At 47.0% G+C, this 18,286-nt stretch overlaps 1 protein-coding gene across 1 annotated transcript in view; it reads left to right on the top strand.

Moving 5' to 3' along the window:
- The window catches only part of LOC105364321 (muscle M-line assembly protein unc-89), a 35,366-nt gene that overhangs the window by 11,211 nt on the left and 5,869 nt on the right, over positions 1-18,286 (top strand). The window contains exons 2-5 of the mRNA XM_011502218.1: positions 2,766-2,895; positions 8,302-8,501; positions 11,994-12,317; positions 17,626-18,153. Coding sequence (XP_011500520.1) covers positions 2,766-2,895; positions 8,302-8,501; positions 11,994-12,317; positions 17,626-18,153 — 1,182 coding nt within the window. The remainder of the gene's footprint in view (positions 1-2,765; positions 2,896-8,301; positions 8,502-11,993; positions 12,318-17,625; positions 18,154-18,286) is intronic.

Raw genomic sequence — 18,286 nt, 5'->3', positions numbered from 1 at the left:
GAGAGAGAGAGAGAGAGAGAGAGAGAGAGAGAGAGAAAGAGAGGGAGAGGGAGAGAGAAAGAGGGAGCGAGAGAGTGAGAGCGGCAGAGAGGGAGTGACGGGGATGGTGAGGGGGAGTTTGGAGCGCGTGAGAGCGAGGGGAGGGCGGGTAGCGTTGTTGGGGTACCGGGCGGGGTGGGGCGGGGCGGGGGAAAGGTAGCGTCGATGGCGCATTGTCGGGACGGGGACCGGACCGAGTCGCGCATTCACGAGCTCGCCATTATTCCCCTTTTGTGCGCGCGTTCCCGTGCCGGTGTCTGAAAGCCGGGCTTTTTGTGCAGGGCGATGCCGCGTGGAAAACGGTGACCCGGGAGAGCGAGAGCGCGGTTCGAATTTCTTCTCGGGCGTATTGTCGGGCGAGTGCGGCTCCGGCTTAACTTCAATTAGCATCGCACGCCGAGCTCGCTTTTTAATTCCCTTACGATGGATTTCTATTGCGCGCCCGCGTTTTTCCCGTCCTTTCGCTTTTCTTATACGCAACCGCATTACTTTACCCGGAAGAAGAGAAGGTGACGATGGGGGTTGGGGTGGGGGTAAACAATAATAATAACAACGACGACGACGACGACGACGACGACGACGACGACGACGACGACGACGACGACGACGACGACGACGACGACGACGACGACGACGACGACGACGACGACGACGACGACGACGACGACGACGACGACGACGACGACGACGACGACGACGACGACGACGACGACGACGACGACGACGACGACGACGACGACGACGACGACGACGACGACGACGACGACGACGACGACGACGACGACGACGACGACGACGACGACGACGACGACGACGACGACGACGACGACGACGACGACGACGACGACGACGACGACGACGACGACGACGACGACGACGACGACGACGACGACGACGACGACGACGACGACGACGACGACGACGACGACGACGACGACGACGACGACGACGACGACGACGACGACGACGACGACGACGACGACGACGACGACGACGACGACGACGACGACGACGACGACGACGACGACGACGACGACGACGACGACGACGACGACGACGACGACGACGACGACGACGACGACGACGACGACGACGACGACGACGACGACGACGACGACGACGACGACGACGACGACGACGACGACGACGACGACGACGACGACGACGACGACGACGACGACGACGACGACGACGACGACGACGACGACGACGACGACGACGACGACGACGACGACGACGACGACGACGACGACGACGACGACGACGACGACGACGACGACGACGACGACGACGACGACGACGACGACGACGACAATAATAATAATAATAATAATAATAATAATAACAATAACAATAACAATAATAATAGGCGCAATAAACGCGTGCGCTAGCTTCGACGGATTTCGAGCGCCCATTGTTCGGTCGTTGTCGAACCTTCCGGGGCGGGAATTTGTCAGCGCTGGATTTTGCGTCAAACGGTTCGATGTTTCGTTCCCCCTCGTTGCCCACCCTCCTCGCCGTACCGCCAAGGGCCCACGGCCAGCTCACTATACGGTTCGGCGCCGCACCTTCACAGTTTCGCGTTTCGCATTGGGTGTTTATTAACCCGGAATAATCCGTGCGGATGCTCGAATTAGCGTCCACGAGGTTCTGCGCCGCCCAGGTAGTTTATCCCGTGGTCTCTTAATTCTCCTCCTCCTCCTCCTCCTCCTCCTCCTCCTTCACCACCATATCACCTTTTTTTCTATAATTTTTCTCTTTTTCGCATTCATTATTATCTTTATTTTTTACGGGCGGAAACAAAGGGACGCCCGCGCAGATTTGCCTCGTGCAACTTTTCTTGCACCAAATGTATTATGAATTGATACGCCAACGATACCATTGACTATTAAAGAAAACTTCTATTTTTGTAAATAGTTGATTCGGCACCTCCGTCTCATTCCTCCAATCCCCACCTCCCTCCCGACACCGTCGCCCATCGACGTGCGCCAATGTCGACGCTGACGCCGACGCCGACGCCGAGTAATAGGCACATGTTGGATAGTTGCTTTTCACTCTCATGGAAAATTCAAAAATCCACAGCGTAAATATTACGGCGTGGTGATAAATGATAATCAATATTTAATATTTAATCGCTGGATGAGAATAATCCAAGGGGTATTAACGCGCAATTGATCCGCTCCCCGATCAAACGTGTTTCGTTTTCTCGATCTGTTCGATGAATATAGTCGGCATTAAATGTATATAATTTTATCGAGTGATTCATTATGGATTTACGAGTATTATTACAGTGCGCGCTTGTCCGAGGTAATGTTCGAGCGAAAATGGCTCGTTTATTGTTGCATAAGTCACGTATAAATAAGGCCGTCGGTAATTGAGACTCGGAACACTCCAGTCGCCGACGAGCTGATCGCTCCTTACCGCAAATTTTAATTGAGTGGCGGCGAGCGAGCGAGACGCTGGTCGCGTCTACGACTAGGTTCTGCGTGCATTCGCATGCGCGTGCCTATGTGCGTGCGTGCGTGCGTGCGTGTGTGCGTGTGTTTGCGTGTGTGTTTGTCGGGGTGGGACGTTGTAAGTGGTCGGTGCGGCGGGGCTGGGCGGGGGTAACGGGAGCACGACCTTAGGGCCGGGGCTCGAAGCAGTCCCGGGAAAACTCGCTCTGCTTGGGAGTAGATGCGGCTCGTGACCGACCAACTACATGTACCTGAATTATTCTGTTCCAGTGAAACCAAGGAAGCCGCAACTGGAGTACGCTGGAGCGGTGCTGACCACGAGCCTGACCCTACGCGAGGGACAGGAAGCGACGATATCCTGCGTGTCGAGATACGGCAACCCACCGGCCCTCATAAAATGGTGATTACGTTATTACGGCCCTTCTAACAAATCTCTCGAGGCTTCGTTTTCACCGAGTGCCTCGGGTCGGCAAGCAGGACCCCGACGACTTGGCCGCGAGCGCGCGAGCGCTCAGGAATGCAGTAGTCGCAATTTTTAACGCGCCTGGGATTCACCCAGAGCTCTTTACCTTTTAACGGTATGCGAGCGCGCGCGCTTCTTCCACACTCCCCTCCCCAACCCCATCCCACCACCACCAACAACAACCAAGCACTTTTATTACTTTATGACTTGATTTTTTATAACTGAACGCGCGTCATAATACATGCATGAAAGTGGAACGCACCCTAATAAAAATAGTTCATTTTACATAAAAATGGCACGACCTTCTAGAGTCTTGTTTCCTTCGTTTCTCTACATTATAAATCTCTCTATATGTTTTGCGTCCGTGGAAATATTAAACTTACCGGCGATAAAAAATTTTATCGTCGAATTACCACTTTTATTTGACTAATAATAGTTGCCGCGGAGCGGAGATTTGTTGCGTTAGAAAAATAGATCCGTCTACGCCTTAATAATAGCAACTGTTCCTCGTGGCGGTTCACATGAAAGTTGCGTCATTGTTTGCCGGCAAAGCGCAAGAATCCAGCGAGAGGCGATACAACAATGACGGGAATGTGTTTTCGTTTTTAAATGAGCGAGCGCACGCGCGTTCGTAATCGATAGCAAGTAAGTCTCGCGCTACTCATTTTATGCGAAACGTCATAGCAGACGCGATTCGTTATGCTCAATAAACACAAATTTGTATCATGTACGCAGCCAAACGCATAGGAGCCCTTGCGGTTGTCGAGCATCGGCACGTAAGGCGGAGCTCCGTAAACCCGGAGCTCCGAATACTAATGAGCGCAAATCTCAACATCTGAGCAAAGCGATCCAGTCGTAATAAACTATGTACATAACCCCTGGATGCAGCGCCAAAGCATTCGCTCAAACATACGACCGACTATGCCCCCTCCGCCGCCGTAAAACCGACGACGCCATTGGTACTCGGGACAAACGTGCGTTTCGCCATGGTTCACGTCCGATTTATCGTTCCCCGTTCAATTTGATCGCGGGACCAAAGAAAGACAGACGCTACGCCCGCGTCCACTTCCGCCGCCGTCCCAATGTCACGACCTTAATAATGCGTGACGCAGCGCTAAGCGTACGCGTTGGATTTTGCGCGGGACTTTGCGAAAACATTACCATTTTCCCGCGCCATTCGCGCGATTCCCGTAAAGTCCGCACGCGGAGATTCCGAGGGTGATAAGCTGCCCGGGAGAGTCCCTCGCTACCGCACCCATGACGCGCCATCCTCGAGAATTTACGCTTTGCGCAACCAACTGCCGGCCTTCGGTTGCCGGTCAATTAAAATCGTCGGCACTCCGCGCAGGTCGAGGACATCCTTAGATGAGTCCCGTGGGCCGCGCGAGTCGCTCGCGAGAAGTCGGGCATGGCCGAGGGAGGCGTAGGAGCGGGACGGACCTCGACGGCCGATCGATTGATTTCGCTCTTCCTTTCCATTCCATCCATCCATTCATCCATTCATCCATCCATCAATCTCCGTGGCCGGAGATGAAGATAACAAAAAGCTCGCGGATCGTAGTAAAGGAGAGCCTCTGGAAATATCGTCGCGGATCATTTATATCCCAGTGTGGAGCTCCACCCGCATCATCGATCACGCGCTCGAGAAACAAAGCCGAGCGAGCGCCAGGGGAAGGTTCTCTAGGTGGAGCCTCCCCCCGTAATTAAGCCGACACAGTTTTCGCCAAAAGCCGGGCCCGTTCACGTGCCGTTACCGCCTTCGCTCCCGCCCCACCCGGCCATGCCACGACAGCGGCGCTCCCCTCGCGACTTGGGCGATCGACGCGCTTCGGATGAAAATAATGACCCCCGAGGGGCACGAGCTCGGTCATTTGGCCGCCGGTCCGCCTGGCCACACGTACACCCAGGGTGGGGCGCGATTATGGAGTCGTTCCGCGGTGCGCCTCCCGTACCCCGCAGCACACGGATCCTGAGCGAACGAGGAACGCAAGAGGCCGGAACGTCGCCTTTGTGGCAGCACAGCCGAGTCCGACTCTCGCCGAGAAAAAGGACCGCGAACCTCGTTTCCTCTCCCTCGCTCGCGCTTCTACTCCCGCTTCCGTAGCCGTTCCCGTTCTTATTGTTGTTGTTGTTTTTGTTTTTATCATTGTTGTTGTTGATATCGTCGTCGTCGTCGTCGTCGTCGTCGTCGTCGTCGTTGTTGTTGTTGTTGTTGATGTTGTTGTTGTTGTTTTTAGTATTGTCGTCGCCGTCGTCGTTGCTGCTGCCAATGCTGCTGATACTATTGCTACGGCTACTGCTATAACTATTGCTCGTGCAACTTTCCTTTGCACTCGTGAGTGAGCGCGTGCACGAGACAGAGAGAAAGAGAATGCTCGAGGATGAATGCCGTGTGTATATCCACTCTCTTCCTCTCCTCTTCACTCCGCTACTCTCCCTTTGGTTTCACGGTCTGGCGGTTCTGACCGCGCCTTATCTAAGCTTGCCTTAGAGTAATAATTGAAGGGGGCCGGGGGGGGGGGGAGTCACGGCTTTAACGACTACGTCGTCGGGGCCGAGGGACTCTTTGATTCAAGTCAATGTATCGAATGAATTAAAAGTTGCCCTCTTGTCATTATGCTGGATAATTTCTTTTCTCCTCCCACTTTGCTCGCTCACCGGTCCTGCCCCTCCCCGCCTTCAACCTCACACACTCGCCAATCCTTCCCATGTAGGATTCCTCTTCTTCAGTCACTAGCTCTTCTCATTCTTATCTCGAACGGATCATTTCTCTCTCTCGCTCTCTCTCCTCCCTCGCTCTCTCTCTCTCTCCTCTCTCTCTCCTCCCTCTCTCTCTCTCTCTCTCTCTCTCTCTCTCTCTCTCTCCATCACTCCATCTCTCTCTATCTGTTCTATACGTAAGAGGACGTGTGTGCGAGAACGGCGGCGCTCTCTTTTTTGTCTTCGTAAATGCTCGGCCTCTCTTCGATTCGTTCCGCGAGCACGACGACGCGATGAATGCCTTTTGTTACGCTGTCAAAGGACGCGGGACGAGGGCGGCCGGTGACGACCGAAAAAAGGAAGGAAAATTTGTCATTTTTCGTGGCGACGTGTCGACTGTGAAATTCCGACGCTCGGCCTTTCGGGGGATTACCGCTCGTGAGTGAAATTCGTGAGTGAAACCTTTGCGTTGACGAGCCGCGGCCATTAGTCACGTGTTACGTACGGGCGGACTTTTGTAAATGGGAGGACCGTAGCCCGGGTAATTATCATAAGTGACACTTTTTCAAATTGGAATTGTTAACAGTTCGAGGGGAATAGGTTGCGCGGATGCGGCAATACGAGAGAGGCAGCACCGACGACTCGAATATTTACATTAATCGCTCGGACGCGTCCGAGACCAGGAACGGGACGAGGAGGATCCGCCGATAGGACGCCGTAATTCAAATTGATTCGATGTAGCCACGGCGGAGCCTCGTTTCCTCGCATTGCTCAATTGCTGCTAGGCGGCGCATCGCCGCTAATTCGCGTGGGCGTGCGGTCCCGATGAATATCAGCCGCTGCGCCTCGCAATTACGAATTAATTAAAAGAGAAATAACGTAAAGAGACGCTTCGCTCGAGGTAACGAAGGGATGCCCTCCCGGCATTCAAAGTAAATGAATGCAATCCCTCTACCCCCTCACCCAACCACCCATCCACCCAACCACCCACCCTCCGGCAGCCCCCATCCCGACTGTCACAGACCGATTTCCATCTCCTTGCGATGTCCACAATGGATGGCATTCATTTTCCGCTTTCATCCGGATGCAGTGACATAGGTTGAGGCACTCGCGACGCCTCGCCGTCGCATTACGAGGACTCGACGAGCATTTCGGTTCGCGACCGGGGATTCGCATTTAGTTCCGGCAGCGAACTCTGCCAACTATACATCCACCGGCAGACGCTCGCCTTCTCCTCTTCCACCCACCCCCATCCCTGCCTATACATCTTTGCACGGAGCGTAATTGGTCGCGCGACTCCACCTTCTTCGTTTCTCTCTCTCTCTCCCTCTCTCTCTCTCCGTCTACCCGTCCTCCCCCATCCATGTATTTAGTCGAGGCAACCCTATGCGAACTTCCTGAAAGCGTTCGTACAATTTCGCTCTTTATGCTTTCGTAATCTTCTCACTTTCTTGCCCTGCACTTCCGCGTCCTCTTCTCAGCCCTCGATTCCCGTTACGCTCTCTCTCTCTCTCTCTCTCTCTCTCTCTCTCTCTCCTGCCCTCAAAACCACCCATTTTAGCGCCTCCTCCATACCTCGCGCTCGACCATTTTCTTTGTTTTTCCAAATCAATGTGCGCCTCTCCGCGGCCTTTTTTTTCTTTTCTTTTTCGCTTTATCTCTCTCCGACCCCCGCCCCGCCCATCCACCCACCCACCCACCCGTGTATCCACTCGTTCTCTCACTCTACCGACGGACTTGCACGCGCACCGACTGCGGAAACGAGCGCCAAATCGTTGCGCCAACTGCGGTACACAAAACAACGACTTTGCACGCGATTCTGTTGTAAACGCCGCCCGGGAATTTTATGACTTTTGTGGCCGTAAATTCCTGTTCATGCGTTTTTACAACTCTCGACACCCTTCCCCCCGCCCCGTCCCCCTGCCGCGATGCCTTCGTTCGCCCCCTCCTTCTCCTCTACCGATCCACCTCCCCGCCAAATCCCAATCCCTTGACGCCTTTTCTGTCCCCCATCACCCACACCCGGCGCTGCCGCCGTTGCCACCACCGTCAACCCCACCATTTCACGAATTCGATTCAACAGAACCGCCAGCAAAGCCAGCGCCAATATCCTCCTTGCTTTCCTACCATTTAACTTTCCAATTTTACGTGAAAAATAAAGGAAAACGCCCGAGTTTCTCTCGAAGACCGTATTGACCCCGATAAGAGAGTTTCGGAGTCTTGGGCGCCGCTTCTTGCCCCTCCATGCGAATGTCCGAATGCTCCAAACGAATGTCATCCGACGTGTATTCATTATCGTACGCGTTTCCTACTGCTGAGCTCCATCATTTTTCCAAATTGACTCGGCCATCGAAACTTTCATCGCTCCCCAATCCAAAGATTATGGCAAACTTATTCCGATGCTAAGTCATGCCGTGTCGTCGATGCTCGTAAAAGCAAATCGTGTCATCCAAGCTACCATCCAGCCATCCCTATGACTAAACTTTTTCATTTCCTCTACTTCCTCTAACTCCATCCCTACGTCCACCCGCCCCGCCGCCCCTCTCCCCTATCCGCCGCCAATTCGTCCGTCCCGTTCGTTGGCCAATTTCTGAGCGCCTTCTTATTATTATCGCGCAATTACATTTATGCTGTCCCACTCAGGTTCATCGGCACCGACGAAATCCAGCCCATGCGAGAGCAGAGCAACGCCACGGAAGTCGACAATCCAAAAACTTGGGCGGCCCACAGCCTCTTACGCGTCCGTGGCAGTCGAGATAATCACAATAAGCCGATAAGATGCCTGAGCATGCATCCAACGAGTGCTCTACCCGATGTCACGGAATCACAATTTGATATTCATTGTAAGTAGCGTTAAACTCTCTCTCTCTCTCTCTCTCTCTCTCTCTCTTGTAAAAGTCCTGATATAGCTGTTGCTCCTCCAATCGAATTGCACAGGCGACGGGCGTATATCGAGCCGCGGTTGCTGCACGCTCTTAACAACAATGCTGAGAAAATTAAATATTAAGTCTCTTTGGAATTTTGTCTATTTAAGCCCGTCGGTTCGATTATTATATCGATGTATCGATAATTACAGGATGCCTGACAGGCAAAATTGTCGAGGAAATGTCAGCTCGCTACGCAAACCCGCGAATGTTACTTTTATGAAAAATGTCTGTTCGATTCGATGAATGTTACATTCATTCGATTAAAGTGCTCCTCCAGTCCCGGGATTATATTTTTTTTTCATCAAATTTTGTGTTAATATATAAGCTTGTCTTGAAGAAGAAAAATGAAAAAAAAGATGTAAATCTCGATATTAAAGTAGATCGAGTCGTTTGTGTTTAACGATCGTTAGCGAGTATCAAACGTGGTATGATCATGTCATCCTTGGAATGTCGATAAATAAAGGTCCCTTTGGCTGAAATAAATATGCGAATATTATTGGATCGATCGACGTCATTGCTAAACTCGGGGTCCCCGACATTCCCTATCACCGCCTCTCGTCTCCTCAGCCTTAGAGCATCCAGCCGCTTCGCGTACCAACTCGCACAAAATCAAGTTTAAATCCGATCGATCGTCAATAACAGCTTTATTTACATAATCCAAGTGCATTCCATAGACAAAGATGACAAAGCTAATGGGCGACGATTGGCTCGGTCACTGCCCAAAGGGCTATTCTCCCTCGCACACAAGCTAGCTAGCTAGCTCCTCTATTATCTATTATGCGCTCAATCGACCATACGGACGATCGATATGTAATAACTGCACCGAGAGACATGGTAATTGACCTTAATTATTTTACTTTGCCAAAGTAACAAAACGCATGCGTATAGCGCATAGCTCGCGAGTTTTCGTGCGCCCGGTCATTCGCTACGGAATTTCAAGCCGGCGTTCGTAACTTGTTTCAACAGCATGAGAACGTGATTACTGTGGGAAATGTATCTTTAATTTAATATCGCCGAATATTGTGTCTAGTGCAGATCGAATTGTATTTCGCAGCGACAGAATCTCGATAACGACGTTAGCTACGAACTATAGCTGGAGCACGTGCGACGAGGCCAGACAGACGCCCGGATGATACAAACATAGGACTTTCATGTTTAGTTAACGACGACGTAAGCCTATGCGAACCGGAGATAAATTCATTATCATTCGTCGAGTCAATTCCACGGAAATATTTTAAGTATCAATCGTTAATTTAATCGAGCGCGCGCGCGCGCGCACTTCGCGCAACGGCGACTCCTACGTTCTTTCAACGGCGGTGCTCTAAGTTCATTTGTACGGGCCCCCTTCCTTGCCCCGGCAGACGTTATTCAATTAGAGAACTTGGTTAAATTTTAGCGGGGGCGGGAGGGGTGACGACGGGAGGGATTCTAGTGACGCGAGCCCTGAATTTCAATAAAGTCGCACGAGCGAATTACAAACGCAAAATAATGAAAGTCGACGCTAGGCTCGATCCCTCTAACAGCACCGCCTTTAAAGGATCATTTAAAGGCCCATGCGACATCGTAGAAAAACATTAATTTTCACAAATTATTTTCTTCTTTTTCCCCGTTGTTTTTATTTTTATCTATTCATCTCCCTTCTTTTTCATCGTTTGAAAAATCTTACGCACTATATTTCATTCTCGTTTTTTGTCTATCATTTTTATTATTTTACCTCTCATTTACATCCTTAATTGCGTGATGTAGTTTTGTAAAGAGAAATGGACGATGGTGGGGGGGGGGCGGAGGCCGGGGGTCAGATTTTAATTGATAAAATTGAAAATTCGAATAAATATAAGTGATGAGAGTTGTATTTTTATTATACGCGTAAAACGCGTGGAATGAAGTATTAGAGACAACTATTGGGTAAAATGATTCTAAATGAGTCGGACCTCTCAAATTTCCACGTATCCATAGTTCCATTAATTTACATCGTAGATATAATTATAATTGATTATTGAAAAGCAAGAGCAAATAATAAGAAGAGCAATACAAGTGTATTCATAGAATGCCACTACAAACGTCACAAATTTATGCAATTGTTACAAATTATAAAAAATACATCTTGCAACAGATGAGTGAATAATAGCTAAAATAGCGCACATCTTGACTAATCAATTATTCACAAATACTGCAGATGAAAAATGTTATAAAAAAAAATTAAAAATTACTTTAATTGTTATAGCACAATATTTCAGGCTATATTTTGAAAAATTCATTTGTTCAATACAATATAAGAAATATATTATTTATTATACCTGGGTGAATAAAAATAAAAATCGTTGGTTTTTGTAATATTCAGTATTTTATCAACTTACCGCTGTTTGTTTTTTTTTTTTTTTTAAGTGAACAAGTGAAATAAGTATGTCCTATCTATCGATAGTTTTAAAGGAATTTTATTTTATTTAAAAAATTAGGTGTACCATTAAATTCGACATATTTTGCCTGTCTTTGCTTATGCGAATGAAATTTTATTGAATCTTATAAGACGTACATGATATATTCATGTAATAATACGTCACGTATTAATCTACATTAAAGGGGAATACATGTAAAAATGTGCATAAATTTTATCGAGTCTTTCTCTCGCGCGCGCCCGCGCGTGCGGGTCAAACAATTATACGAAAACTATCTAAACCTCTCAACAATCCTGTGAATATAATTGCTCCTATTCTCTATAAAATATCTTCAATTAAAATGTTAATTATTTTCAATAACTTCGGATGTTTTAGTCCTCCATTCTTTGCTGCTCGTTTTCCTATTCATTTGCTTTCTAAAGACTTCGTTCCTACAAACTTTGTGCGCATAGAATTTCGATTTCGTCTACGCATCTGTAACTTACATTTCATGCAAAAGATTTTAAGAAAGCATCGATCATTCGTATAACTTAAATATCTATTACGGAAGCGAGTTTTTAAGCGGCTATAACATTAACATTGGCCTTGGCACAATAACTCCGCATTGGAAATTATTACCCGACTATACGATAAACATCATAATAATAATTTTGGGCTCGAGAGTATCTGCTATTTTTCATTCCCATCGGCGCTTCCGAGCAGTACGATATATTACGACGCCCCTTGGCATACAGCGAGCAATCTGCTTTTTGCCCACGAAGATGATTAATCGCGACTGAAAATATTGCCGACTCCAGGAGCAGTCCTCTTTTCAGCGAGGATCGCTGAATACGACATGGCAAGTCGCACAATATGCCGGATGCAAATTGGCCGAGCGCAAAAGGAAAAGTCAATATTGCGAAACGAAGCGCTCGACACGTCGGAGGAGTCGGCAATAGTTTTCAATCGCCCCTATTCGGCTACGAGCTCGCGCTCTCGGCCCGTCAATTAACGTCACCTTAACGTCCCGCAGATTCACCCGAGGTTAAGCTAGAGACGAGCCCCCGGATGCTGGTCTCGGCCCTCGAGGACTCGTCGAGCTTCATCAGCCTGCGCTGCATCTCGGACTCCAACCCGACGTCGAGCATCAAGTGGTTCAAGGACAACGCCCCGATAATGGTCTCGAACGGCAACGTCCTGCCACTTGGCTATAACCGCACCCTCGCCAACGGCACCCTCGTCGAGTCCGAGGTGCGCTTCGAGCCGATAAAGCGCGAGGACGCCGGCCTTTACAGCTGCAGGGCCGTCAACGTCATCGGCGAGAGCGCCCCCGCCAACTACCGCCTCGACGTCCAATGTGAGTTGGCCTCTTTCTTTTCCTAAACGCCCACCCACGTTCAAATCCGAGGGAACCCTAGCCCGACTCACTCCCTCCACCTCAACCTTCCAATCGTAACCCGCCCCACCCTCGCCAATTCCCCTTAAATAATGCTAAATAGAGCCATTGTGCCCCGGACACTGGCAGGAGACTCGTCGATTCACGGCCCCGTGGCTATCTCGGCGACCTTACTCTTTTCGCGGACGGCCAGTAGACGGATATTGACTTGGCATCCGTCGACCGAGAACTCGCATCACGTCCATTCCAGCTCATTCGGAGCATTTATCTATCGAGGAAGGAGAGCGAACGAGGCGCGCCATTTCTCTCGTCTTCGCATCTTCTCTGGTTTTTTTTTTCTTTTTTTTTTTTGTTTTCTTTTTTGTTTTTTTTTTTTGTTTTTTTTTTTACATTAAAGTTATTTGGGCGATTATCGTGAGTGATTGTCGATTGGATGGCTCGGCCGGCCGATTAATACGTTCATTGGGAATTAATTAGAACGGTCAGCAGCTTTTCGCGCACTCCGTGATCAATACTAGCTCGCCTCGTCGGGCCTCCGCCCCTCCCACAACTCGCCGCACCGTGTCACCTTCTGCGGTCGAAATGACATTTTCAAGCTTAACAACGGAAAGCGTCGCCGAAAGGTACGCGCCGTGCCAATTTAATGTTGAAAATTTCCACGAAACTCGAGCAATAAAGTAACGATAGGAGGGTGGGGTGGGGTGGAGAGAGAGACTAAAGATTTGGGAAATTCCTTTGGGATTTGGCAATCGATAAATTAGGAGTTTCGATTGAAGATGATGACGAGTGAGTTACCCGGCGTCGAGAGAATTTAACCAACGAGCTTTTGTCCCGTTTCACTTTTTATTGGCGCACCGTGAGGGGCCGAAAGTGCAAAACTCGGGTCCATGGGACCGCTGACAGATAAATAACCCGTTTCGCCTAACGAGACGACTCGACTGAGGGTCAAGTTTTTATGGGATAAAGTGAAAGATCACGTGGGCAAAAAATGACGCCGCATTTTCTTCGGCGTCTAAGACACGAAAGGGGGAGAGGATTGGATGGACGAGGGCATATCTCGACCGGATGCGTTATTACAAGTCTCTTATTACGATATCAAAGGATTCTTTATAAGAGTACTTAAAACTCCTCGTGCTTCCGATAAAAATTGAGGATGTTCAGAAAATGCTTGTTCGTTCATGGTACATGCAATACAACAAGGGTGGTATTTAAATGTTTTAGGAACCTATCCGGCTATTATGCTCTTGTAATGTGCTTGCAATTTTTACTTACCAATTGCCAGTATATTTTTATTACGTTAAATAATTGTTGACTTATCTAGCGAACAAAGGTTGTTTAAGCGAGGCTATATAAAGCAAATTACTTCTCATTCAATTTAATCTCTTTTAATGTTATCATAAATTTCAATTTAGCAATATATTATCACCACATAGATAGTACTGATATTTCTAGTGACTCCTCGATACAGAGGACTAATGTTTTATTTTATTTTTTTGTTTTTATATGTGCTTATACGCGCGCCCGCGCGCACACACGCGCACACATATGTATATGCATGAACGGAAAATAAAAAACCAAAACAACGAATGGACAAACGAACAAATAAACAAACAATGATATTTAATTTTTCCATAAAACAATAACTCTTTTATCTTTCAATAACTCATTTTATTCTTATCGATCAAAAACTTAATTTGTATTTTTGATCATTGAAAAGTTTTGCATTAAAACGTACGCTTTTGAAATCTTTACATTATTTATAGAGATTGTATACAATCCAGAGAGAGAGAGAGAGATATATATATATATATATATATATATATATATATATATATATATATATATTACTCTCTAACAAATTCCCTCTCAACTATAGCAATTCACTTTTATATTGAAACAAGCTAATATAACCACACATGTGTCCTTCACAAAACCAATTAGTCGAACACGATTTATTCTATGCTAAATATAATAATCGAAATAATTAATTATGCTATTGGATTGTTTTACAATAAAAAATAGCAAGTTGTTATGTCAGCATAAGACAATATTTTCACTGTTATTGCCAAAGCCCAAACTACAGTAATTCGGTATCAATTATAGCGATTGTCGCATTATTAGTGTAAAATCCATGCTTTTTATAAAAAAATTGCGATTGAATTTTCAAATGGGCAGATTATAGCAAGATTAATTCCTTTTGCGCTAATGGACTTTCCGCTAAATTTCTTTTATATCTTCATTCATGACGGATATACGGAGGTTGAGGAAATTCTAGCCGACGTTTATTTATTCGCTAGAAGGAAGCCAAGAATTATCAATCTAATTTTATAATCGATTGATTAATCGGCCACAGCATGAATATTTAATATTAGATGTTTTTCGCGTGAATATTGCATTTTCATTAGAGTCTAGAAATCTAGGAAAACATAGGCTACTAAATGGGATCATCTAATTTCAACTGGAGGATCAACTATTTATGACGCAGATTGCGTCTACAGGATGGTGCTGTGACCTTTTATAAATATTGAACATAAACCGTGGATACGATGCTTTTGTCAACATTCGCACGAATTATCTAAGATGCAAAACTAATATTACCAAACGCTCTTGGCTAACTTTGATAAGTCAGCCTTTTAATCTTACTTTTAATCAGTCGATAATGCTTTTATATATCATTTCACACGACGCGTTTGGCAATAACTCATTATAATTCATTTTTTATGGAATTTCTCCGCTTTCTCGCGTCACTCTTTTCACGGGGGCTCAGCCACATACTACAACTTCATACTAATTTGGTCTATTGTGAAGCATTGTCTACGACACCGACACCACTCACGTCGTTCATGAAAAATATTTTAAAATATGTTTATCCTTCCATTACATTTACGATGGGCATCTTTTATGATTTACATGTTTCAATCGCTAAACAGAATCGTGAAATGGAATATGTTGAATTTGTTATTACACCTTCAATGTTCTCATTAACGCTTTGATTAAAGCGGATATAAAAGCTATTCGAGCATTATAAGTGGCGTAAAAATTAATAAATGTATATGGGACATTATCAATTGAAAAATTAAAATCATCGATTAATTAAATGGCTTAAAGCCTTACTGGCTCGACCGAGTGAAATGATTTTTCAGTACACGTACGCGATAATTTAAGTTAATGCAAAATGTAGTAATACAAATAACGCTCGATGCTTTCGTAGGGCTTATCTTGTTTTTAAACATTATTATTATTGTTGTTGTTTGTTGTTGTTTGTTGTTGACGTTGTTGTCGTTGTCGTCGTTGTTGCTGCTATCATTGTATAAATCATCATCACTATTATCATTATTCATTTTTAATATCATATTTCGGTATCTGTCATTTAATTATCAAAATCGTAAAGCTAATGAAACCACCGTAATATTAACATGTAATTATAATTAACTTATAACGAATACCAGTAAAACATGCCGAGGCTAAACACGCGATAAAAAAATTAAAAACTCTAAATGTAGATGCACGTACGCTTTATGCGATGGTAAATCATGTGTTACAATTTTAACGATCATTTCAATAAAATTGTTTCTATTGCGTGATTTTAAATAGTAAGATAAGCAAAATATTTCCATACCTTACGAAAATTTCAATCTTCCCCTTACTTCAACAAATTGAACAATTATCTTTCCTTATATTTCAGCCGAATACTCTGCAAATTCAAAACTAAATTCCTCATCCTCTTTATTTATTTATTTATTTTACATACACGTGGTTTACATTGTTTTCTTATCACGAGGAAATGCTTGATAATTATTATAATTATAGTTTTTAAAATAATGTAACCTTGCGTGGCTAGAAGCTTCGTCGTAACGTCCTCTATAATCAGCCTTTGTGAGCGTCAACGCCACACTAAAAGCTTCAAAGTTTTCAGCACTTCTAACTTAAAATGCAAGTTCCTAATGGAGTCTTATATCTTAAAATTTTGAAGAAGAAAAAAACAGTAATTTTTCATAATTCATTTCTTTCAAAAGACATGTAATGGAGCATAAAAGCCCGAGTGATGGGGGAACGAGGTTAGGCATCAAACTTGTAAATTCGGTCAAATTATTCTTTCTCACTTGGACATTATTATCCATAGACGTTGACATTGTCGTTAATATTACGGCTATTCTTGCTATTATTATTAAATAATTCTATTATTCGTAGCGACTCGACAAAGACTTATCGATGCTCGGGGGACGATCATCGTCACACCATCGAGAACATCCTTCGATAAAAAATGACAAGCGTATCGTATTGAATTTCGGATGCATCGGAAATTGCGGATTATCGAGTACTTTCGGCCTTTATAACGCGAAGTCGCGTATGCAGCCAATTCCGCAGCGTCGATGGCTCGTTGAGAAAAGTAAAGTCGTAAAAAAAAAAAAAAATTAAAAAAAAAAAACCCAAAAAGAAAACCAAAAAAAAACCAAATAAAAAACCAAATAAAAAAACCAAAAAAAAACAAAAAAAAAAAAACGATTTAACAAACAAAAAATAAAAAGAAGGAGAAAAAAATTTACATGGCGCATCCGACGGATCTGTCGGCGTACGCTCCTCGGCGACTTTAATCTATTTCGGCTTTATGAAGCAGCTCGCGTAGTAAAAACGTTTTTTCTTTCCTTCTCCAACTTTTTGTCTGCCTCTTTAGACGGTTGTGCTCTAATTACCGAAAGGCTAGCTTTGTCGAGTCTCCGAGCGTGCTCCATCACTTTCCCATCCAAGCCACACGTGACGTTTCACCAGGCTGGGTCTTAAGTTCGAAAGAAGGGCCCGGCTCACCTCTTGTTCCCCGATATCCATGCAGAGCACGACTCGCGACATTGGCCCGAGGACGTAGGTGGCCCAGATACGGCGGCTTCCGCGAGTTGCGAGTCCGTCGAGCTCCGTCAGCTTTCGTTACGGAGAATGAAAATGTACGCTACGGCGAGTCCGAACTCGCGAAAACAGTTATCACATAACGGCTTTCGAAATTAGAGCTCGCCTCGTCTATTCTAATGGGCCAGCCCCGGCCCTGGCTCTTGGTCGGCCGGAGCGTTGATGGGAGGGGCGGGCGGGGGAGCGTAAGATGGACGGCCGAATGATACGTGGATGGCAGGGTGATGGCGGGCGGATGGGGGTATGGGGGTGGGGTGGGGGGGGGGGGGGGGGGGGGGGGGGGGGGGGGGGGGGGGGGGGGGGGGGGGGAGAGGACCAGGGGCTTGAGGAGACTGGACGAGCGCTAATGATTGCTAACGATGCGTAGACGGGCCAAAGCCGAGATCGTTGGGCGAGGGCTCGAAGGGTAAGGAGACGAGCCTCGACGTGGTCGAGGAGACGAGCTCCCTCGGCTCCAACATCGAGCCCTTTGAGTGTCCGGACTTCGAAGCCAATCCCCCAGCGCAGTTCCGTTGGCTCCATCAACGTGGTGGCAGTACCGACACCATCGTGGATAACCGGGTAGGCGACCAGCAGCAGCAGCATCAACAGCCGCACTCGGGGCGTCGGCTTCGTCTGGAGAACGTTGGCTGGGCTGACGAGGGGGAGTACCGCTGCGTTGCCTACAACGTGATAAACGGTGTGCGCAGGGAGATGCCGAGCGACCTGCGTTTCGTCCTCCACGTGATCGGACCCCCGGAGATCCAGGCAAGGCCCTCGGCCGAAACAGAGGACGGCATGTACGAATCGATCGGTTGGGCCGGCGAACCCGTCCACAGGCTGAAGTCGCGCTTCTGCTCGAGGCCACCGCCGAGAATCGTCGCTTGGCAGTGGGGCAGCTCGCACATCCGTGCAGGTGAGTTTTAGGATCCCGTGGTCGACGATGCCGTCTGGTCAGAGTGGCGGCTTTGGAACGGCCTAACGCCAACCATGCCGTGACTCTGCCAAAAAAACTCTCTGTCTCTCACTCACTCACTCACATGTCGAAC

Source organism: Ceratosolen solmsi, unplaced genomic scaffold (assembly GCF_000503995.2).
Source record: "Ceratosolen solmsi marchali unplaced genomic scaffold, CerSol_1.0 scaffold31, whole genome shotgun sequence".
NCBI classification, from domain to species: Eukaryota; Metazoa; Arthropoda; class Insecta; order Hymenoptera; family Agaonidae; genus Ceratosolen; species Ceratosolen solmsi.
This window is presented reverse-complemented; position numbering and strand designations above follow the sequence as displayed.